This window comes from Vespa crabro, chromosome 1 (genome assembly GCF_910589235.1).
Source record: "Vespa crabro chromosome 1, iyVesCrab1.2, whole genome shotgun sequence".
Taxonomy (NCBI): Eukaryota; Metazoa; Arthropoda; class Insecta; order Hymenoptera; family Vespidae; genus Vespa; species Vespa crabro.
This window is the reverse complement of record NC_060955.1, coordinates 20,472,756-20,495,741: the sequence shown is the minus strand read 5'-3', so window position 1 is coordinate 20,495,741 and position 22,986 is coordinate 20,472,756. Positions and strand designations below refer to the sequence as shown.

The following is a 22,986-nucleotide window of genomic DNA, read 5'->3' as shown; positions in this document are numbered from 1 at the left end:
TTTAATTCAAAGAAACTGGAGACACGCCCCGCTAACTACGGAACGAGCTCGAAGACGTCGACCTTCGAAAGAGAAAAATTCGAAGAAGATACAGCCGCGATTCTCTTTGCCCTCGCAAATCTTGGGTTCTACTCAGTAATTGGTTTCTCTCTTTCTCTCTCTCGCTTTTGAAAGTAGTACATTCATTGAAAAAGAAAAAAAAAGAAAAAGAGAGGATTATCGTACTCTTTTTGCTGAAAAAAATCATTCCGATTAGTTCCCATCGTTTCTTTTATTGTTACTTTCCTTCTTTTTTTTTTTTTTTTTTTTTTTTTTAAATTGTTTTAAGCGAAACGAATCCTTCGTCAAAAAAGAAGTCACGTACATATAATATATCTTTATGTGTTACTTAAAAACATAAACGTTTTTATCGAGATTAGATTACATTTATAAGAACAAATTTCACTTGACATGGTAGAGGCATGAAATATCGCCATCGCAGAACGTCTACCATTTTGTCTCGAATGCAGCAATTACTGAGGTTGCATTGCATGGTTCGCATGCAGTGCGCATGCCTCGCGAATGAAAGGGTTAAAGGGCTTCCCACCCCTTTGGCCAAGGCGAGGCTTAGAATCATATGACTTCCATTTCACACGCCTCTTTCTTTCCCTTCACTTCTAATACCTATGTCTTAAGTTTAAGAGAAAGAAAAAGTTTCTTGGAAAAAAAATTTTAGATATCTTCGTCTAATTTCGATTGAAATTTTTAACAATCTTTTTATTTTATATTTTATACGAATTAAATATGTTTAAGAATTTCTTCTTTTTATATTCAAATATCGTTACAATATATTTTCTTTTATATTTACATTTTTATTTTATCATTATACATTTTTTATTTTATAAATTAATTTGATCGCGTACAAACTCAAAAGAGAAAAACTTTAATAAGATTCATAAAAGGCGTAACGCATTATGTCGATTTGCGACCGCCGTCTCGAGGCTCTCACTTTTTATTAGAACAGAAAGTTTTTTTCTTTCGTTTTTTGTTGTTCCTTCAAAACCCTTCCAACCCACGTCACGAGCTCGTATACACGCGCGTCCACGTGGCAACCCTTTTTTTCAAACGTAGTTTAGAAGGTAAAAAGTAACCCGGTACGAAACTGTAAGGCACGTGGATCGAAACGCGTCGTTTAGTTTTGTGCACGACGATCGAAACACGTCGGAGAAAAAAAGTAATCGAAAAAATTCGTCGAGACAATAGACCTAGCGCAGCTGGTTAAACGCGGAAGGGTTGCCGATTAGCATAAAAGGGCACGATTACACGATTACGCGACTCAGACGTATGGGTGCCAAAGCGTTTTTTTTCCTTTGGGTGAGAAGGGGGGTGGTAGGGGGTCTGCCACTCCGCCTCAAACGTAAAAACATACACGTCTAAAAGCCCATTGCGATTGTGGCTTTTTATACGCTTATATACAAACTCACAACTTCCCACTTTGGTAATGGGACACTGCTTATTTGTATAAGATATCGTGACTGTTTTCTTTCTTAATTTGCATAGGAAAAAAAAAATCTTGTGGAGGCTAATAATAATCAGAGCTACTGTTAAAGTAGATCCGAGTATTTATAATGCGATAGAAGTCAAGGTAAAAAAGTACTTGCAAAATATTTGTTTTTCTATATGGTAAATAAAAAAAAAAAATATTTAGAGCGTTATTATAGATATTCCTTTTTCCTTTTTTTTTTTTTGCGATACAAATTAATAGTTAACGCCCATAAAAATATCACAAGTTCGAAAAGCTCGCTTTTTGTGATAAAAAGATAAATCATAGAGGCAGCGTAGCAGAAAGAACGACGTAAATCGAAAAACCGAAAGAGGGTAACCAAAAATTGTCGATAGAGTTATAAAGGTGGGCTCTACCGCCTCCCTGCTGGCCACCCCTCGTACATACATACAACACGTATGTATCCCATGCCGCAAAACAGACACAGGGATGAGCACCCTTGAATCGCAAACAACAATACATTATTTATATCTTACCCTTTACTGTTGGATCAGGCACGCGAATTTCTTTGTGATCGGTACGAATCATCACTTTTTTCTTCAAACAATTTGTAATCACTTCATTCTATGAATTACCTCACGATATTTTTATTAAGTTCGATCATTTATCTAAATAAAAATATATCGTTGAGTTATCGAAAAATTCTATTCGCTATATCGCGATTGAATTGTTTAAATTATAGTTAGAAAAAAAGTCATGGATTGATACAACGAATTTTTCGCACGACTACGACCAACGTCTGACTTTCTAACGCCCTAAATTTTTACGAAAGCAGTAAAGAAAAGTTGACAAAGAAAAAAGAAATATAAGGTCCTCAAAATTACAGACTACAGGGTACTATTCTAATTTTTTAACGGTTACGTTGCACCGTCGGCTTCCACGTAGAAAACGAATCGATGATTTTGTTACTCGTTTACTTTCTTTTGCATCGTTTCTTTCTCGTATAATTCTTTTTTTCTTTTTTTTTTTTTCTTTTTTTTTCCTTCTTGATTCGTTTTATATGACATCCTCCTTGTACCTTCGAAAAAAGTTCCTGATCGAACTAGACGGAAAACGAAAGTGAGAGGTAAAGTGTATGGAATAGGAAGAGAGGAAAAAAAACAAAGAAAAAAGAAAAGAAAAGCGACGACGATTCTCCTGTTCGCACACATTCTCAATCCGCGGTAACGCCAGAAAGAAATACGCTCGTTAAATTACAACAGTTACCGAACATGGAGTCTCTCAAATAAAAGCGGGGCAGTAGAGCGAGCAAAGACTCGATGGAAAGAGGGTGAACTTTATATGCATACGAGAGAACATTCAAACGTCAATCAAGTATCGACGCATTTCGAGAGCTCTGTCTCCCGGAATCGAACGTTTTTCCCGAAAAAATTTACGTACTCATTCACGCCACTCGTCGCTGGACGCACGATGTTAACACCGAATATATATATATATATATATGTGTGTGTGTGTGTGTGTATGTATAGTTGAAAAGTAGAGAGGGAGGAAACGCGGGCAGGAAGTCTGTTTGCTTTTTCATCTCTCTTGACTTTATATTCGAGAGCATATTTTTTGCACCAACCGTCACGCATTGTTAACATCAACTTACCATTTTTTTCTTTTCTTCTTAGTAACGTGCACTCGTTTTCTCGTCAATAATGGTAAAAAAGTGAAGCTGAGAATAAGAGAGAAAGAGAGAAAGAGAGAGAGAGAGAGAGAGAGACATTGACTGCTCGAGTTTTTCAACTTCTTTCGCATGAAAAATTTAAAAAAAAAACGTCTAATCTCGTAGGAGACTAGCAAAATATGATTCACGGTAATATAAAATATATCATTCATTTAATAATCTCATTTTTGTAAAATAGATTTGCTTACGCGATTTTATATATAAAGGGTTAAAAAAATTATTCATTATTCGCGATTAGATATACAGTATGTTTATTTTAAATGCATACGCGCAATTATTTCCTTAAAGTATTAAAAATGCAACACAAAAAAAAAAAAAAAAGAAAAGAATGTTTCAGATGAAAGGGATGATAATTGTTTGACTTTGCGATGACCTTGAAGAATCCTGATGAAGGTTGGACTAAGGATTCATAACTTTGATTATTGTAGTTCTATACAATTTAAATAAGAGATATATAAATAATTTATATGACGCGACAATATATCAAATGTTACACTCTGTCAGCGATAAAGTATACGTTCGGTCTACGATTAAGTGCGCACTTGCATTCTGACTGCCCATATAGCTGCAAACGTATTCACGGACGGTGCTGACGTAGCGAAAGGATTAAATATGAGATAGTTTTATCGATAGGAAAAGAAAAAAAAAAAGAAGCGGTACAGTGATTGGCAGAAAATCAATATAATCGTGATATGATTCATAGAGAATCAAACGATTTTGTTATTTTTTAGAATGAAATAGGTAGATATATGAAAATATAGCGAAATAATAAACTAACAAAAGTTACTCATTTCGTTCTTTCTAATTAATTAGCTTCATTTTACGTTGAAATATATTAAAATCAATATTACTCTCAATTCTTAAGCTAAGATCTCCTTGTCATAAATGACGTACGAACGTAGTTATATCAACAGACTGAAAAAAGTAAATGCAAAAAAATATTAGATAAAACGTATGAAAGACTTGTGAATTGTATTACACGGAAATAGAACGGAAAAAAGTAGATATTATTATTCGAGAGAAAAAAAAAGATACAATACTCTTGTAAAATAAAGAGAATAATGTTAATGTTAACAAACAATTCTCGATAAATGTTTATATATAACATCAATGAATGCAATATTAGGAAAAAAAATAATAAATGTTATTATCAATAAATCAAATTGCAAATTCATCTCGTTAAACGATATTAAATGTTTTTCAATTTTCTTTCTTTTTCTTTTTTTTTTTTTTTTTTTTTTTTTTTTTTAATACCAAAAGTTCGAAATAATAGAAAATCGTTCATGCGAAGTTAAATTATAAACAATTCCGATTTTGTCATTAAAGAAAACGATGACATAAGCATTTATTATTAAATTGCCAAATAAATACTTTATCAGACACAATACATAAATCAGAAACTGTAGGTTTATCATTAAATGGTTTTATGAGGCTATATATGAATTGTATTAATCATTTAAAAAACATTGTTAGTGATTGGGAAGAAAAAATTAAAAAAAAAAAAAAAAGAAAAAAAAAAGAAAAAAAAGAAATTATAACTGCTATTTTAGAAAGAAAAAAAAATAAGATAAATTAAATTAATAAAAATTTCAAATATATGAAGTAACGAGAACGTACTAATCTTTGCATATATATAAATTAATTTTGACAAACGTACATCTTTAATTAATTTATATATTAATATTTATATGTTATTATTATTAATTTATATATCATTATTTATTAACATCATATTTAAAAAAAAATGTTTAATTTATTGTAACGCGAACTATAATGCAATAGAATGATTGTGAAAAATATTGTTAAATATTGTTAATATTTTATGACATATTAATATATTATTTGTTATACTATATGTAATATATAAATATTTTGCATATTTGTATATTTTTTATGTGTATAAATGTCATATGTTTTTTATATATTTATCTTTCATAAACATCCGTATTCTATTGGTAATGTAAACTCTAGTGAATGTTATGTGCAATTTCATATTATTCCGGTGAGTTTTTGGGAGCGCGAACGCATTACTATCGCTCCGTAGACATTTTACAGAAAGTTAGAAAAGCGATGGTGATGGGTTGAGCTCTGCTCGTCCGTTTCACATTTCCAGCATTCGTTGAATGGAAGAAAACATATATCAGGTCCGCCTCGCCATGGAGTCTGGCGTTATATCACTTTTGCATTTATAAGGCTGTCACTGTCGGCTCGTACCCGACCATTTGTGAAAGGGGTATTATGTTCTAATAATGGGCGACATGCCGCGTCAAATTCATCCGGTAAAATGGAAACAGGTTGACGTTTATTTTGTTCAGGAAGGCTTGCGCACGATTGGGACTCGCCAAAAGATAAAGCTCATGATCGTGGATTAATCGAATTCGATGGTATACAATGGTTACTGTATATATGTATTCGAGTGTTTTCGATAAGGCATGTATTTAAAGTAATATTTTCTTTTACAATTTATTATCCAAATATTAATATTAACATGATTATTAAGATATTCGATAACGAGCTTTATAAAATAATACTTGATGATTAAAAATATATAGATATTAAATATATAATTGTATCAAAAAAAAAAAAAGCATTATTAAAACTCTTCAAAATCCATTTAAAATTTCTATGGAAGATTAAATAATTACGTCTATTATTGATGAAATAAATTAAACTAAATATTCATATATTACACATAATATTACATGCAAGTGCAAATTATTAATGATTTAATACATATATTTCTTTTTTTACTTACATATAAAAGATACTTAAATAAATGAAAAATATAAATAAAGTTATATTCTTTTAGATAAATTAAATTAATGAATATGAGTACCTGATACTTAATGCTGCATTTTGCCTTCAGCAAAACTGGCTTCTATAACAAAGCTTAATGTATTTGATTGCATACCAATATCGTATGCCATACATATTAATGCAGAAGTTATTAAAAAAAAAAAAAAAATACCAATACTTTCATCAAAAAACTTTTTCGCAATTGAAAAGAAAAAAAAAAACCCTATCATTCATATTTTTTAATATATAGAATTTTTTCTTATCAATAAAATTTTCAATTCATGAAAAAAGAAAATAACGTAAGTACATTCATTGCAACAAAATTACTTAATACTATTTAGTTTAGACATTAAATAATCGTTATATTTTTTCTCTTGAACTTGCTGTAATTTTTGTAACTTCTTCAATTGTCCTTTACTTATCTCTTTACCTTTTGCATCGTGCGTCGGTAATCCCTAAATTGGAATAATATCATATTATTGATTAAACAGAGAAATACACGATTGGAAATAATTACATCTAATTAACACACTTTTTCATCAAATTGAGAATACTTGTCCTTCTCTAACTTAAACATCTCCGCCGGTGGAATTCTCCTTTGCGCTTCTTTCAAAACAGCTGCAGCGGCTGCATCAACTTTTCTTTTTTCCCTTTCTAATATTTTGTCCAATTCTGCTTTTTTTTTAGCTTCTCTCTCCTTTAAAAGCTCATCCTTATTTACTAATTTTACTTTGCAATGATCCCCGCTATCATCCTCTAAGCGAACGCCGATAGTTGGCAAAATATCGTCTCGCAACTTATCACATTCACGAAGAATACTATCTGCTTTAATAAGTTTCGCATGATCCCTTACTTTTTCTCGAAAGTTAGAAAGAATTTCAAGATATGGCATAACGGTTTCTTCCATCTAGATAGAATCATAAATGTAATAAATAATTTTTTCCAATTAATTATAATCAAGCGCACGCACATGCACGCATGTGTCACTTACATTTGTGTTTGTTGTCTCATTATCAATTGGAAAACCAATGCCATCATGAAATGAATTTATAGTACCAAAGATAGTGAATATTTTTGTGATGTAAACTGCAACATCTCTAAGTAATAGGGTATTTGGATTTTTATTTTGCTTGATATAAATATTGCAATGAGTTACAATATCTCTGATTGCATCCAAAGCACTTTTTGTATCAATATTATCTATAAACAAACCAAATAAAGTAGTAAATATAGAACTTTAGTATTACAAATGTTAGTATCAGATTTAACAATGTTTTTAAATTATATATAAAACTTACCACACAATGAATTATGAACGGAATCCTTAGAAGCAAAAAATTTCGAATTAAGATCTATTTCCGCATCAGTCCATTTACTAAAAATATTTGTATTACTTGCATTACCTAAACATCTGATTCTGCATTTTACATTTAAAAAGAATTCCTACAATACATATAATTATAAATTAACATTTCTTCGAAGAACATCTTAGAAGATATTATATAAGTTATATTAAATAATTCTTACATTGAGGAACTTCTCATATTGAATAGCCATATTCATAGTATTTTCACTATAGTCTAGAGTATCTTTCCAGGAATGAAGAAGAAATGCAAGTCTTAATTGTCTTGCTGAATATTTTTTTAATGCATCTTGTATAGTAATAAAATTCTTTAAGGATTTGGACATTTTGCAACCAGCAATAGTTAAATGACCAGAATGAAGAAAATATTTAACCCAGTGTGAATTATTAAAATGTGCTTCTGACTGAGCAAGTTCATTGTCATGATGAGGAAATTTAAGATCTACACCTCCAGTATGAATATCTAAACTTTCTCCACAAATTTCTGATGCCATGACAGAACATTCTATATGCCAACCTGGTCTACCCCTACCCCAAGGACTATCCCACCAAGGTTCACCTGCCTTGGAACATTTCCAAAGAGCGAAATCAGTTACTGATCTCTTTTCTGACAATGTTTCTATCGACATACTTAAATCCCCTATTAAAAATATAATTAATAATTATGTTATGTTACTACTTCACAAAAATTTAACATTGTTTTATTACCTTCCCCTTCCTCTAAACTTGATGTATCACCATATGCTTCTGGAACCAGTTTAGCATAATAATGCTTATCATTTTTATCAAAACCTCCCACATCAAAATAAACAGAACCATTGCTTTCATAAGCAAAACCATTATCTATAATTCCTTGAATAAATTTAATGATCTCTGGGACATATTCACTAACTCTTGTTAAAACATTAGGCCTTAATACCTACTTATAGAAATAAAAATAAAATTTAAATACTAACAAAAAAGAAATATATATATATAAATGTTATATTATACATTATCAATAATATCTCACATTTAAAGCATCCATATCTTTATGAAATTCTGATTCCCAGTGTTGTGACAATTTGGTAAATATTGAATGTTCCTCAACAGTAGCTCCTTTTTGATTATCTAACCAATTGGCCAAAGGATCTCGTGCTTCTTCCAATAATATCTATAAAAATACATATTTCGGTGTATTTGATATGATTGTTTATAAATCTTAAACTCGAAAAAAAGAAAGTATAAAAGAAATTATATACCAAATACCTCTTGACATTTCATGATTTCATTTTCATCTTTACTTTTGACAGCTTCTTCCAGATTTTCTATAGCCTTTTCAACTCGATTTAACATCTTTTCCAACATACATTTTTTATCAGGATCAGTTGTTATTTTTACTACGTTTTCAAAATTGGACATAACAACTTTTGTATGATCTAATATTTTATCTAAGCTATGATTTTCTTTTATATAATTTTGAAATAAATAATTTTGTCTGGCTCGTTTTATAATTTTGTCATCTATATCAGTTATATTCATTACATACAAGACATCATATCCAAAATAATTTGACAATATTCTTCGTAAAATATCAAATGATATATATGATCTGTAATAATAAAATACAAACACAATTAATATATACATTACTATAATATTACTTTTATAATTTTTTTCATTATATTAAATATTCAATATTTTATTCTATTAATACCTGGCATGACCCATGTGCGAAGCATCATAAACTGTTGGACCACAACTATACCACAAAATTCTATTTCCAAACTGAGGAATAAATTCTTCCTTTTCTCGAGTTAAACTATTATATAGATGTAATTTAGTAGAAGCCTTCCTTTCTGGAGGACTCCAAGATGGTTGTACTCTTTTCGCCATGTATAATCTACATATAAATTCACAATTATTTTTTCTTATGCAAGTATAAAGGAATAAAATGCAATAATTCAAAATCAGAATAAAACTTATTATTAATTTCAATATTGTTATATGTTTTTGTAATATAAAAATACCTGTATTATTATATATAATAACTTTTAAAAACACAATTAATGCACTAATAAAATAAAAGTTCAATAAATTTTCGATTATATTGTCAACACGTTAAACACGTGTCGTAAAATTTTTTGTAGATGACGTTATACGGGTAGAACTATGCATCATTTCATACCTGTAATAATCGTGAAATAATCTTTAATCTGATAGTAAATTCTTAGTGATTTCTTCATATATTAGTGTTCACGAATAATTTTTTATTATCTAATTCAAAAATTCTCAGGTGCATTTTCGAAATGAAAAAAAAAAAAGAAAAATTCAAATTAAGCGAGCGCGAATGCAAATAGAATTTATTTATATTTAATATAGTGTATTTGGATCATAGATCCAATGTCCACTTTTATTTTTATATATAAACATACCCATAACTATGATTTTAAATCTTTGGTAAATTATTATATTTATATAAATTAAACATAATTCGATAAATATATAGTTAAAGAATATATAATCATATTTACATGAGATATCATTAAAAACTGAAAACAAAACTATATCTTTTATATTAATATATGTGTTCTTGGTACAATTTATCTATATTTTTTATTAGGTTATATTGCATAGTTGGCAATCCTTCATTGAACTATCTGATAATACTAGGGAAAAAAAACTATGAAATGTTAGGAAGAAATATAGTAACAAGAAAATTATACAATCATACTCTGGACAAAATTGTTTTTACTGCTCTTTGGTTAAATTACTGTAGTACAATTATTATAGTTGTAAACTGGTTCAGTAAATTTCGCAAAGGATAACAATACAATGAACTTTATTGCGTTTTTTCTACAATTCACTTACGTTTGACTATAAATTGACTATAATTTATATTTACAAATTCTGTTTGCAAGACTCTCCAATTACGCTTCAGGCGCTATCTTTTACAGGTACTAGTGATTTTCTGAAAGTCTCTAGGGGATTATCGTACTGCTTAATAAATTGCTTTCGATAGCAAAACTATCGGTAATTCTTTATCATTTAATATCAAAACGTGGTCAAATCCGTCAAGATGCAGATTCCACCGATTTTTATGGAATTACCCTTAGATGATCAGGTAAATATGTGATATGAATGAAAATAGATTTTCCATTTATATGATAAATATTTCATTAGTTACAATTAAATAAAAAGATCTTTAATATAACTATTCATAATATTGTAGGTTATAAAGTTTCTATTTAATATAAATATAAAACATTAAAAAATAATTAAAATAATAGAAATTTATATATATTATATTTCATTGTTATTTTACATCATTAGGCACAGGAATTGCGAGCATATTTTAAAAGTCTTGGAGCTGAGATCAGTGAAGAAAAATCTCCCAAAGGAATAGAGGATGATTTACATAAAATCATTGGAGTTTGTGAAGCTTGTTTTAAAGAAGGAAATGAAAATGAAATTGAAACTGTATTAAATGATATTGTCTCTCTCATGATATTAGTAAGTATTATTAAAATTTATTAGAAAATATTATTCATAATAATTAATAACTTGTATAGTTATATTATATATTTTTAGATACCTACTGAAAGAGCAGAAAATTTAATATTAGCATTTTGTGAGAAGCTTACAAAAGCGCCAGGTTATAAATTAGGCTTGGTGTGTTTGAAAGCGTAAGATGTTATAGAATATTTTTTTTTATAATTTCATTAAATATTCAAACTTAATTTATTATACATATATATATATATATATATATTGTTTTTTTATAGTTTATGGTTATTATTCCAATCTCTTTCCGATGATTCGCCAATGAGATACCATGTCTATTATCATCTAGTTCAAATAGCTCGTAATGTAGACCAAGTGAAAGCAGTTTACGGAGGAATAGATCAATTGAAACAACAATTTGCATCATTTCCACCATCCAATGAACAAATGCAAAAATTATTGCGTTTGTTGCATGAAGTACTTCTCAGTTGTAAACAAGGGTAAAAAAATTGTATATAACAATTTTATATATTGATTTTTTTTAGATATTTACTTTATCTTTTATTTAAAATTATACAGAGAGCAGGCAGCTGCTGTAATGGTAGAACTTCTTGGAACATATACAGCAGAAAATGCTTCTGCTGCAAGAGAAGATGCCCAACGTTGCATTTTAGCTGCTCTTGCAGATCCAAATACATTTTTACTCGATCCATTATTAGCCTTAAAGCCTGTACGGTTTTTAGAAGGAGAACTAATTCATGATTTATTACTTGTATTTGTACAAGAAAAATTACCAGCATATCTACACTTTTATCAACATCATAAGGAATTTGTTGAGCATCAACTTGGTACATACATACATTTTATATTGATATATATGAACAGTATATTTAAATATTAAGTATTTAATAAATTTTCACATAAACATTACATAGGGTTAAATCATGAGCAAAATATGAAAAAAATGAGGTTATTAACATTCATGCAATTGGCAGAAACAAATCCAGAAATGTCATTTGATACCATCCAAGAAGAATTACAAATTAATGAAGATGAAGTAGAAAACTTCATTATTGATGGTAATCATTATATTTAATAAGTAATTATAATTTACTTTTATGTTATTATTTTTCCTGTATAAACATTTTCATTTGGAATTAATCAAATGAATTTTAAATACACAGGGAATATAAAAAGAATTAGTACTGGCTTAGTAAAAATTTACTTTTATTAAGTTATCGAAATATTCTACATGTTTTTTAATCTTTCCTCTTTTTAAACAATCAAATATATTACCAAAAAGATCTATTAATTTATATACTAAAAATATACTTTATACTTTAGTCTTGAAAACGAAACTTGTAAGAGCACGTATGGATCAAGCTGGTCGTAAAGTACTTATTTCAAGTACAATGCATAGAACCTTTGGAAGGCCACAATGGATGCAATTACGAGACTTACTTGTTGCTTGGAAAGCCAATTTGTCTGCTGTTCAAGATGCTATGAAGTCTGTAGCTGCTGCACAAATGGAACTTGCAACAAAAAAGTAAATTTTCTATTAATTTTTAATAATGGCATTAAGTCTAAAAATATTATTTTTAATATTACAACTGCCATTGTCTCTAGTTAATCACATTAAAATTTATAGAATTGTGCGAAAAATACCATATTAATTATTGTGAAGTATTACTAAGGACACTACTATGTTATTCAGTAAATGTGCACTATACTTTTAAACATGAATTTTCATTATTCATATAAAATTAATGTTTTTATACTTTTTCATTAAAAAATTTTGTATAAAATAATAGTGTAATGATTCATATGAATTTAACATTACATAGTAATATTTTATATGCAATCCATAAATTTCATGTACAACCATAACTATGGTAATAACACTGATTAGTATATTTTTTAATTAAACTTATGAAATGTGTCTAATATCTTCTTTTTCAGTTGCATCATAAAGCGCATTTTTTTATTTTATCGCAATTGCATATTTTATTTATATATTTTAATCGTATTTTATTATATTCTAATTAAAAAAGATAATATTGATTTTTTAGGAAAGAGGGCGATGTATAAGTATACTTGGTCTTCACAGTGGTAGTACCTACTATCCTCTACACACATTTTTTGCCATAATAAAGAATTGGCACTTGCCTTATATAGAGTAAATGAAAATATTTAAATGAAATATATATTATTATTTTCAGTTATAATTTATTATTACTTTCGGATTATATATTAAAATTCCAGTTTCTGTTTTTTTTTTTTTTTTTTTCAGCAGAAAATTGTATACGAAGTATACCACGCCACAATCGTGAGACAATTGAATAAAATAATTTACTAATAATTTAAAAAGAATAAATATTACATATGTGAAATACAGAGGAAACAATATTATTATTGTGAATATTCGTACTTTTTATTATCACATGGTAATGATACAAAATATCATTTGTACAATTGTATATGCAGCAGATATAATACTTTATTAAAAATTTATAACACAAACAAAAAACCTCAACATATGTAAACTAAATTAATAAAACAATAGATAGCACATACACTCCTTTTAATAGAAAACAAATAATTATTTAACTTATCTAATGTGTGTCATTGCATATTTCAGTACCTTAATAATAAGTGTCTATCTTGTTTCTCTCTGTCACCGTTTAACTGTCATCAATATAAAAGTATTATTTTAACAAAGGTGTATAATTTTTCGAAGGCACTACAGGAGTTTTCATTTTGTATGTAACCATTTACCATTATTGATGCCTTGATATAAATTAAGTTCAGTACAAATGATAGAATGCAGTTTGTCATTGGAATGACTTACATGTGCTTATTTATCATAAAGTTCACTATAAAACAGAGCATATAATTTTCATTGCAAGTTATATAACCAAAATATTTAAAAAATTACGAATTTAATAATTTTAATATTTTATGGTATTTAATCTACATAAACTATGTCAATAGTACTAATATTATTATGAGAATGACACATTGCATTGACTTAAATATAAACATTTGATGTTGGTAATAATAAAGATAAAATATGTGTACATATATAAAAATTTGTGTTTTATATCTTTGAATTCATATGTCCTGCTTACAAACTGCATTTTTCTAATTTAAGTCCTATTCCTATTTTAAATTTGTTTTTCTTTTAATAATAATATTAATGCAAAATATTCTTGCAGTTATTATAAATCATATGTTTAATATAAACAAACTATTTATTTAAGATGCACCATGGGTGCACATTCTATTTAGTATTTTCATTGATTAATAAAAATATGTTTATAAAATTTAATGAAAGACATTATATTGAAAAACTTCATAAGAAATAAAGCTTTCTAAATGAGGTGAATGCTTCATATATCATATTATGATAGCAACATTACAATTATTTATCAAATAAATGTAATTGTAAATAATTTTTAACAATGGAACTATGATATCTAATGGTCATACATATATTATTTATTAGTTATAATTTTATCAAAGTGAAATTTTTCTATTAGAATGTTTTTATATGTTACAAAAAACATTTCTTCGTAATAAAAAATTCAATTTTAAAGCATAATAAAATTAATAAAAAAATATTGTTTGTAAGAACAGTCTGTATGTATATGTATACATGATATAAGTCTAAAAAGCTGCATTAATTCGTTTTTTACGTAAATTTTATATAGTTCATTATATATGTAAAAAAATCTGCACTATATTTTTACAAAAGTTCAGTCACAAGTTATATATTAATTTACTCACATATAGTATTTAGAATTACTTATTACAATATAGCAATTTCAGTAAAATAATTTATGATTATTTTTTTTATCTTACACAAGCAATTATTAATTAACATTTATCATTAATTTTATTGAAACATTCTATTCAAATAATTTGTATTGAATTATGTAATATATGCTGATATCGGTTTTTTTATTCCTTTCTTACTTGTTTTTGTAATATAACATAATGAAAAGAATACTTTATTAAATTTCTATTATTTTAATATTTTGGTTTCATTTTAAAATAGATTTTTATAATATCGTTATACGAAACATACAGAATGTTTTTGTTAAATAAAAATCTCTTTCTTAAATCGAATATTATGAATAGAAATTATTTCACTTTCATCAATTAATGACAGAAAACTTTGACCATATACTCTTTTTCTTAAACTATTGTAAGAAAAACGTCTACTTTCATCAACATGATTATAACACTCAATAATGCAATCATAATGCAAAAATCTTTAACTTTTCTATATAATATCCTATTAATATTTGTAATATTTATTTTAATGTGGTATCATAAAATCTCAATTCACTTTAAGCCACCTTTTTAATCTCAATGATTTAGTAATCCATTTTACGAATCATCTTAGAAATACGTAACATATATTCAATTTTTTTTTTTTTATCCATTAAGTGGAGACACTTTCACAATAATATATTTTCTAAATAATCTAACATATCTTGAAATCCAAGATATTATTGATTTTTTCTTCATAATACATATACGAATATCTAATATCGTTTTATATTTTGAATTTATACACAATTTCTGTATAACATTCATTGAAAAGAAAGCAAAGATTAAGTGAGTACTGTATGACATAATAATTGTCAATTATATATGAATTTTTTTTTTTAATTGTATGCGATGATATAATACCACTCCTTTTTTCTTTTTTTTTCTTTTTGTTTTTTTTTATATTTTTTTTTTCTTTCTTTTTGTTTTCTATTCTTTAATTCTTTGCAAATCAGATCTGAGTAGAAAATCGTGGACGTGGTAAATCTCCAAAGACAGTATCACCATGAACACTCTTAGCTAATGCTTTAATAGAAGCTCGAATATTATGTGGATCAAGTGGATCTCTTGAGAGCTGAAAATACATTAAAAATTTTATATAATAATTATATTATATTTAAAATTTTATATAATGTAAGACAATTTGTTAATTGATATATTAAAATTTGAACATAAAATGTTATTTTTTACCTGATCATCATCTTGATCTGGAATTGCTTTTCGAATAAACGCAGGGAAAGTTGGTACGCTAACGGGCAAGGATTTGGCTAATGTAGGATGTCCACCTCTTTGACCTCTATGCATATGGATACCTTCATCTTGGCCCGAATCTGTTAAGGTTTTTACTTATATAATGATATAATAAAAGTCAATAAATAAAATATTTAAAAAAATTGTAATATATAAGAAAAAAAAATTAATAAATTATTAATAATAGTCACCATCAGTATCTGATTCTTCTTCGGAAGATCGAAGATGATCAGAAGTTAATGTATCTTCCATTCCTTCAAGTGGAAACAAAGCTTCCGTATCAAAACTGTTCGGTTCTTTTACATAGGTATCTCTCTTTTCTATGCTATTATTCTATATAACATTCATAAAAACTATTTAATGATTTTACACAAATATGAATTACCATATATATTAGAAATAAATAAATAATTCCTTACAATGTGTACACTAGAAGACATTAAAGTTGGTTCACATTTAATATTAGTTTGAATAACGTATGTTGCATCATTCGTTGTTCTATGTGATTTTATATTTTTTTCATTAGTTCTTGAAGCTGTTATATCTTCTTTAATATCATCAGATGTCTGCTGTGAAGTTTTTGTGTTATTAGTCAATCTTTTTAATTCTTCACCATTGAGTAATAAGCTAAAAATATTGAAATAATGGTTACATGTTACTATTAATAGCTCTGTATGTATGCAATTGAAATATATAATATTAGTATTTTACCTTGTCAATAGCCGATATTCATTATGTGCTTTCTCACGAAACTGTTCTAATAATTGATACTGTTCTGCAGTAAAATTACGTATTTTTTCTTCAACATCTGCAGCCTGCCTTTGTACAGCTTCTTCAAGTTGTTGATGAAGACAGCCCAATGCCACTTGTGTAGCACTTAATAATTGTGATACTATATAAATGGAATAGAAATAATGTTTAGCTTTAAAAATATAAATCATTTTGTATAAGCATTAAAATATAAATTTTAAAGTTTACCAGAAAATTTATTAGGTGGTTGCAAATAATCAAGATCATCAAAAGTACTTCGATCAATTACTATTCTAAAGACATTACTATAATCAATATTAGATTTCATTCGTTTTATTTCTTCTGGTGAGGTCTGTAATAATACAATAAATCACATATATAATAATAATAATTTAAGACCATGAATAAAATAAGAATTATATATACAAAAGTAATAAATTTATAAAATATAAATTTATAAATTATAATTTATATATTTATTCATCATTTTTTCATTCATTTATTGTCGTTATACTTAATTAAGTAAATACAGTTAATAAATTGCATAAGAGATAATATAATATAATAGATAACTCCTCTTATTTCAAAGATAATCTCACTTGATATAATTGTCCTATTTACTTATCAGATACTTCATTTCTAATAATATTATGTATCATGAAATAATGTGATAAAATACGAAAAAATATCTATCTATTTATATATATATTTATAGTTTTATTAAAAATAGAGTCAAAAGATAAAAATATTATTTTAATAATTTGTACTATTGCAATCATAAAAAAAAAAAAGAAAATAATAGAATTCAAATACACAGAACATCTTATGAAATATACATGTACTTACAATCATATTAATATTAATGAGAACTAAGGCAGCACCATATTCCCTGTGTACGGCATGAGTATATATTGAACAGTTGAGACAACGATGAATAATCCAAGTTCCAACATTTCTTATTTCCACTAAGCCCTGCTGTTCTTTAGTAATAACTTCTAAATCTTTAATTGTTGCAAGTTCCTGAAATAAAAAAGTATTTGAAATAAAAATATATTGAGAAAAGTATATTGAAATAAGTATTTGAAATAAAAGTATATTAAAAAGTATATTATTATATTGATAATACAATAATCAATAATAATTGCCTAATGTTATTAAAAGATTTGTACAATATTACATGTATAAACAAAGGAATAACATACAAAGCATTATTTAATATTCCATTCGCTTATATATCATTTTTTTTTTCTTTTTATTCTTATTAATAAATTTAATGTTAAGAATTAATGTTGAAAAAAAACGGGCAATAGAAATAAAAAATCAAATAATAACGTTACATAAACAATAATATAATACAAATTAAATTATAATAAATCAGAATAATAAAATGCAAACAATGTAAAATCCATGTGGTTGCGATTTAATTGATATCGTAATAACAATATATAAATATGTAAAGGGTATAAATTAATTCTACGATAAATCCTACAATGAATCTATGAGAAAATAAAAATGTAATCTCTTACCTCTCGAAAGAAAGCGTCGGCTCTTTCGTGATCGGTCAGTTCAATTTCGTCGATTGGAAGTTTTTTTAATTCATTTCCCTTAGATCTTATAGAAATATTCAAGCACTTACAAGTGGCGTGCATCTTATACAAATACCTTTCCGTTTAAAACGGTTAACTTTTCCTTCGGGGAAAAAAAAAAAGGAATTTCCACCGTTTCGATGTATCCCCCTCAAGTACGATGATCAGTGCTAACAAAGAAACTTCTTTACCGAATAAAATATATACTCTTCGTTTATACCTCCTACCGGTTTTCCTTTAATTTTTTACGATTATTCTCATACAATGTCATTCGACGAACGATTCCACTGATTTCTATCGATATTCCGGTATTTGGTTATTGAAAAATTGCCAGTAGTTTACACAGAACAGAGACAGATATATATATATCTGTATATATATATATTTATATATATATATATATATATATATATATATATATATATATATATACGTGTTCGAACAGCGAAACAGTAGGTCAACGCACAGTGTGCGAGTTGCCGAAGCAATGCAAAGCTTTTCACACACGTGCGAGAATACACGATTCGTTCTTCCTCTCTGCTCCGCTCTTCACTAAACTCTTATACATGTGTAGACGACTGACGTATGTACATGTGTGTATAAATGAGTGTCTTCTTTCATGCGTGTTGTTTTCTTAACATTTTCCATACGGGTTTACAGTAAAAGAGCAACGAGAAGAGTGTGGGAGAGAAAGGAGAAAGAGAGAAAGAGTGAGAAAACGGAAAAGAGAGAGGGTAGAGTGAGAGAGGTGGGAGCAAGAGAGAGAGAGAAAAAATTAAGATAGAAAATCAAATGAAGATAAGCTAATTCTATTTCAACAATATTTTCAAATTAAATACAATTTTCATTTTATTTCGAAAGCAATTTTCGTGTTATCCATTTTATTTACCTATCATATCAATTTTTATGATAGGATTTATATTAAGAGATATAGTGGCAAGTATATCATAAGATTTGATTTTATCAAAAGTGTTTATCTGTCTGTTTTAAGTAATTCTACTTTGCTTTTATATAAATATCTATTAATTTTTTTTTATGTTTATTCAAACATTAATAATTCTACAAAATGTCTAAAATATAATTAGATTAAGCGATGCAAGAATAATAGGAATACATATCATATGTATTTACGTATCTTTGAAAGAAATACCAAAAGTACTCACTAAAAATATACACTGATTTATGAATATGTACGTACATACATACATACATACATATGTAGATGGGTACGTGATCGCACTAGACAAAAACATACTCGCTAGTCAATTGATCGATTGTAATACGTGACAGTTTAAATATCCATTAAAAAACAAAATGAGTTATTAAATTTTATTATTTATCTTTTAATATAGTATATTAAATATTGAAACAGTGAGATATATATATATATATATTTATATATTTATATATATATATATATATATATATATGTATATATATATATATTTAAAAAATTCATATTAATTGTGCATATGTCACAATTAAATTATTAAAATTTATTCGAAAAATAATTACCAATATAACCCGCGATTTGAAGCATTATTTAAGTTTTACTCGCTTGAGCTTCGCTCAAACTAATTTATCAAATTTTTCACTATTTATACATTTTCACAAATTTCAAACTGCAAAATCTATGCGATGTGTATTTATAAAAGGAAAATGCACAGATTTTGAAACAACTTTTATTTATATAACAAGACTATACAATATATTGTTGAGACTTTTATGTATTTACACATAACATATATAAGACAACATACATAATATTGTCATGAACAATTTTACGAAATATTATTACTACTTATTTACTTCATACTTATATACAAATTTGTGAATCGAACAAAAGTTTTGTAACATATGAATTATATGGAATGTTTATATAAATGACATCAGTAGTTGATTCAATTGGTTCAGTTGATTTCTTCTCATCATAAATTAAACATTTCAGTCTTTTTTTTAAAATATTCATCGAATCTTATTGCTGCATACCTGAAAAAGTTGTATGATTAAATATAAAGATTTCTCAAAAAAAAAAAAAAAAAAAAAAAAAAAAAGAAAGTCTATTTTGAACAATAAATCTTGCTTCATCTTCTTGACAATTGTAAAAATATTTTCATTCATAGTAAATAAATACAATAGAAATAGTAAATGTTTAGTAATTTCACTTACCCCAAAAAGTCAAAATCAATATATGAATTTTGGCTTTGTATAAGAGCCCAACAACCCCAAAAGAAGTGTGTTAAAAGAACAAATTTATTCACTTGATTATACAATCGGTTAATTTCACTTTCAAGTACATTATTCATGTTATAATATGATTGTAAATATATTTTTATCCATGCTTTTTGTAAACTTTCTTCAGGATATAATGTATAGTCAGGAGAATCAATACCTAGAAATATAAATTAAATTAATTCTATCTTATTTTTATGTAAATAAATACAAAGTGCATTAAAATATGCTTTAATTACCTGCAAACTCTACAAAATGGTTGGCTATGTCAAAGGCTTGATAGTTATATGCAGTATATTCATAATCAATGAAAGTTACACTATGTTCCTTGTGATTATAAATTACATTTGCCAATAAAAGATCATTATGTGAATATACTACAGAATTACTTAAATTTGACAACTGTTCTTTTAAAAACTGATATTCTTTTTCCAATATGTCATAAGGCTTTATTAATTTTATAAATCTGAATAATGATTTAAATTATCTAACATTATTATATGTATATTAAAAAAAATATATATATATATATAAATAATATCATAATATTAATTACCTTAATTGTTTACAAGGATCAGAAAATTTTTTGGGCATAAGCTCCATAAATTTTTCAGTTTTATTCCAAATAATTGGATCCTTAGATATTTCACAATGATTAGGTTCGAGTAAATGCATCTCTGCCATTCGTTTAGCTACTAGTCTATAAATTTCTGGTTGTCTAACAGTTTCAGTGGTAAGTATATCACCTTCAAGAAATTGATAGGCAAAACCATTATTAAATGTTGCATAAATGGAATGTGTAAAACCAGCTTTATGTAATATCTGTAATATATTATTTATATTTTTATTTTATAAATATAATTATATATAACTAACAAAAACATTTCATAATTGCAAAATTATATTTTTTACCTACTTTAATACTTCTTGTTTCATCTTTCCTATTAATAAGCAAATCCGTTTTATGTCCATAAATTCTAATTAAAACCATATTATTATAATTATCTGGATACCATACTCCTACAAGCTTATTGGTTATTCCATGAGTAAACAACTGTAAAATATTAAATCAAATTTATAAAAATTATACATTACTATTTATGATATAATAATTATATCAATAAATTAACAGATAATATAAAAATTCAACTTTAAAGATATTATAAAATCGAGCAAAATAAAATAATAACACATATTTTTCAATTACATAATGATATTTTACCTTACTGATATTACCTTGAATTGTAGTTGATCCAATGGCCAAGATGGTCTTATTCGCTTTATGATTTCTATGGCTCCCTTTTCGATTTCATTTTGATCTACTGTGATATCGAGATGTAATTCTTTACAGTTTTCTTCCATCATTAATGTGGATTAAGTTTCTAATAGGTCAAAGTTCAGATATGTAAATAGAACAAAAAAAGGCCAAAAAAAAGAATAAAAAATTATGTAAAGAATAAAAAATATAAATACTACAATATAATTTTTTATTATTTCAAATTATATATATAAATATAAAAAACTTAAAATAAATCAAGTATATATCAAGTATATATAAGTTCCCTTCTAAATGCTGTAATAAAACTAGTATGTCTCTAAAAGTAGTATGTTCTCTATGCACACTAATGTATCTACTGATAACAGTAAGTGACAACATAATCAGTAAGGTAGAACTATAGCAATATAAGAACCTTGAATTCATTGACAATTTTATTCGTTAATCATTCAATTTAAGGAATAAGTAACCATTTTAAAGAATTGACATTCGACATTGAAATATTATAAATAATTCCTTATTAAAAATTAAAAAGACATCTTATTAATTAATAAGGTAAATATACACAACTATTTTTAATTAATTAAATAATTAAGATAAAATTACCAATTAATAGATATATGCCTTATTGGCAAATAACAAATTGGCAAAATTATTTCGAAATAAAATATAATTATATTTTTTGGTAACATTGTATATTTTTTAAATAGTTTTTCGGGCCTTGACAGCTGTCGCTGATTATACACATATTGTGGAAGAAAAGAACTGTTCAATATAATTAAAATAATTAACATCAATATCAATATCAATTTTATTTTTTATTTTAATTCTTTAATTTTTATTTACTGCTATAAAATAATTATAATGTTTATTTGATAAGTCATGATATACATTACATTTATTACATTTGAATATATTCGATCGATAAAAGATCTACTTTATAAAAGGCTTAAATAATATATACTTAAATCAATATTGTAAAAAAATTACCTTGATTTTTTATGTATGCCAATACATTATTTTATAAGATTTTTCAATGTTAGTTGATATTTCAATAGAATATAGTATGTCATTTGATAAAGTAGTATATGACGCTCTTATGAAATAGTTGTCATTGATCAAAGCGGAGAATGATCTGAACTACGACGAAATCTACAAAAACAATCTCGAAGTGAAAATCGTTGTATATCAATATTAACTACA

The 22,986-nt window shown here is 26.4% G+C and overlaps 4 protein-coding genes across 15 annotated transcripts; 1 reads left to right on the top strand and 3 right to left on the bottom strand.

The window, feature by feature from the left end:
* Nucleotides 1-5,832: 5,832 nt before the first annotated feature.
* Nucleotides 5,833-9,990, bottom strand: LOC124422607 (cysteine--tRNA ligase, cytoplasmic). 6 transcript variants are annotated; one of them, XM_046959517.1, is made up of 11 exons: nt 9,885-9,958; nt 9,381-9,538; nt 9,068-9,253; nt 8,620-8,962; nt 8,384-8,524; nt 8,080-8,290; nt 7,536-8,011; nt 7,307-7,451; nt 7,000-7,208; nt 6,541-6,915; nt 5,833-6,463 (listed from the first exon to the last, which is right to left on the bottom strand). In XM_046959517.1, the coding sequence occupies exons 3-11, from the start codon at nt 9,244-9,246 to the stop codon at nt 6,332-6,334; spliced, it is 2,211 nt and encodes a 736-aa protein (XP_046815473.1). In that variant the 5' UTR covers nt 9,247-9,253; nt 9,381-9,538; nt 9,885-9,958; the 3' UTR covers nt 5,833-6,331. The 6 variants fall into 6 exon arrangements, with proteins under 6 accessions (XP_046815473.1, XP_046815388.1, XP_046815641.1 ...); XM_046959432.1 differs by having other exon boundaries at nt 9,786-9,921; XM_046959685.1 differs by lacking the exon at nt 9,381-9,538 and having other exon boundaries at nt 9,885-9,990.
* A 323-nt stretch (nt 9,991-10,313) lies between these two features.
* On the top strand, nt 10,314-13,594 carry LOC124423100 (eukaryotic translation initiation factor 3 subunit M). 4 transcript variants are annotated; one of them, XR_006942029.1, is made up of 9 exons: nt 10,314-10,474; nt 10,684-10,863; nt 10,942-11,036; nt 11,136-11,354; nt 11,434-11,702; nt 11,790-11,933; nt 12,199-12,400; nt 12,924-13,030; nt 13,148-13,594. XR_006942029.1 is itself a non-coding variant. In XM_046960519.1 (8 exons), exons 1-8 carry the CDS (start codon nt 10,430-10,432, stop codon nt 13,182-13,184), a joined length of 1,194 nt encoding a protein of 397 aa, XP_046816475.1. In that variant the 5' UTR covers nt 10,314-10,429; the 3' UTR covers nt 13,185-13,594. The 4 variants fall into 4 exon arrangements, 2 of the variants coding, with proteins under 2 accessions (XP_046816475.1, XP_046816562.1); XR_006942024.1 differs by having other exon boundaries at nt 13,145-13,594; XM_046960519.1 differs by lacking the exon at nt 12,924-13,030 and having other exon boundaries at nt 13,145-13,594.
* A 1,587-nt stretch (nt 13,595-15,181) lies between these two features.
* Nucleotides 15,182-18,612, bottom strand: LOC124423020. Of its 2 annotated transcripts, none has more exons than XM_046960287.1 (8): nt 18,216-18,612; nt 17,536-17,709; nt 16,918-17,041; nt 16,651-16,831; nt 16,359-16,566; nt 16,131-16,272; nt 15,880-16,034; nt 15,182-15,763 (listed from the first exon to the last, which is right to left on the bottom strand). In XM_046960287.1, exons 1-8 carry the CDS (start codon nt 18,336-18,338, stop codon nt 15,641-15,643), a joined length of 1,230 nt encoding a protein of 409 aa, XP_046816243.1. In that variant the 5' UTR covers nt 18,339-18,612; the 3' UTR covers nt 15,182-15,640. The 2 variants fall into 2 exon arrangements, with proteins under 2 accessions (XP_046816243.1, XP_046816336.1); XM_046960380.1 differs by having other exon boundaries at nt 15,880-16,019; nt 18,216-18,606.
* Nucleotides 18,613-19,943: 1,331 nt separating this feature from the next.
* Nucleotides 19,944-22,912, bottom strand: LOC124426429 (ethanolamine kinase). 3 transcript variants are annotated; one of them, XM_046968097.1, is made up of 7 exons: nt 22,774-22,912; nt 21,744-21,889; nt 21,424-21,561; nt 21,064-21,329; nt 20,747-20,973; nt 20,445-20,667; nt 19,944-20,264 (listed from the first exon to the last, which is right to left on the bottom strand). In XM_046968097.1, the coding sequence occupies exons 2-7, from the start codon at nt 21,870-21,872 to the stop codon at nt 20,204-20,206; spliced, it is 1,044 nt and encodes a 347-aa protein (XP_046824053.1). In that variant the 5' UTR covers nt 21,873-21,889; nt 22,774-22,912; the 3' UTR covers nt 19,944-20,203. The 3 variants fall into 3 exon arrangements, with proteins under 3 accessions (XP_046824053.1, XP_046824061.1, XP_046824072.1); XM_046968105.1 differs by lacking the exon at nt 22,774-22,912 and adding an exon at nt 22,390-22,522; XM_046968116.1 differs by lacking the exon at nt 22,774-22,912 and having other exon boundaries at nt 21,730-21,871.
* Between the last annotated feature and the right edge of the window lie 74 nt (nt 22,913-22,986).

Coding starts and splice junctions, on each gene's coding strand:
- LOC124426429 (XM_046968097.1), bottom strand. CDS start 21,872: ATGATGGAAGAAAACTGTAAAGAATTACATCTCGATATCACAGTAGAT. Junction 20,974..21,063: donor GATCCTTGTAAACAATTAAG/GTAATTAATATT, acceptor ATCATTATTCAG/ATTTATAAAATTAATAAAGC. Junction 20,265..20,444: donor ATTGATTTTGACTTTTTGGG/GTAAGTGAAATT, acceptor CAACTTTTTCAG/GTATGCAGCAATAAGATTCG.
- LOC124423020 (XM_046960287.1), bottom strand. CDS start 18,338: ATGCACGCCACTTGTAAGTGCTTGAATATTTCTATAAGATCTAAGGGA. Junction 17,042..17,535: donor TCATTAATATTAATATGATT/GTAAGTACATGT, acceptor GTATTATTACAG/ACCTCACCAGAAGAAATAAA. Junction 15,764..15,879: donor CAGATCAAGATGATGATCAG/GTAAAAAATAAC, acceptor ATGTATTTTCAG/CTCTCAAGAGATCCACTTGA.
- LOC124422607 (XM_046959685.1), bottom strand. CDS start 9,246: ATGGCGAAAAGAGTACAACCATCTTGGAGTCCTCCAGAAAGGAAGGCT. Junction 7,209..7,306: donor CGTTCATAATTCATTGTGTG/GTAAGTTTTATA, acceptor GTTTGTTTATAG/ATAATATTGATACAAAAAGT. Junction 6,916..6,999: donor ATGAGACAACAAACACAAAT/GTAAGTGACACA, acceptor GATTCTATCTAG/ATGGAAGAAACCGTTATGCC.
- LOC124423100 (XM_046960519.1), top strand. CDS start 10,430: ATGCAGATTCCACCGATTTTTATGGAATTACCCTTAGATGATCAG. Junction 11,355..11,433: donor CTTCTCAGTTGTAAACAAGG/GTAAAAAAATTG, acceptor AAAATTATACAG/AGAGCAGGCAGCTGCTGTAA. Junction 11,703..11,789: donor ATTTGTTGAGCATCAACTTG/GTACATACATAC, acceptor AACATTACATAG/GGTTAAATCATGAGCAAAAT.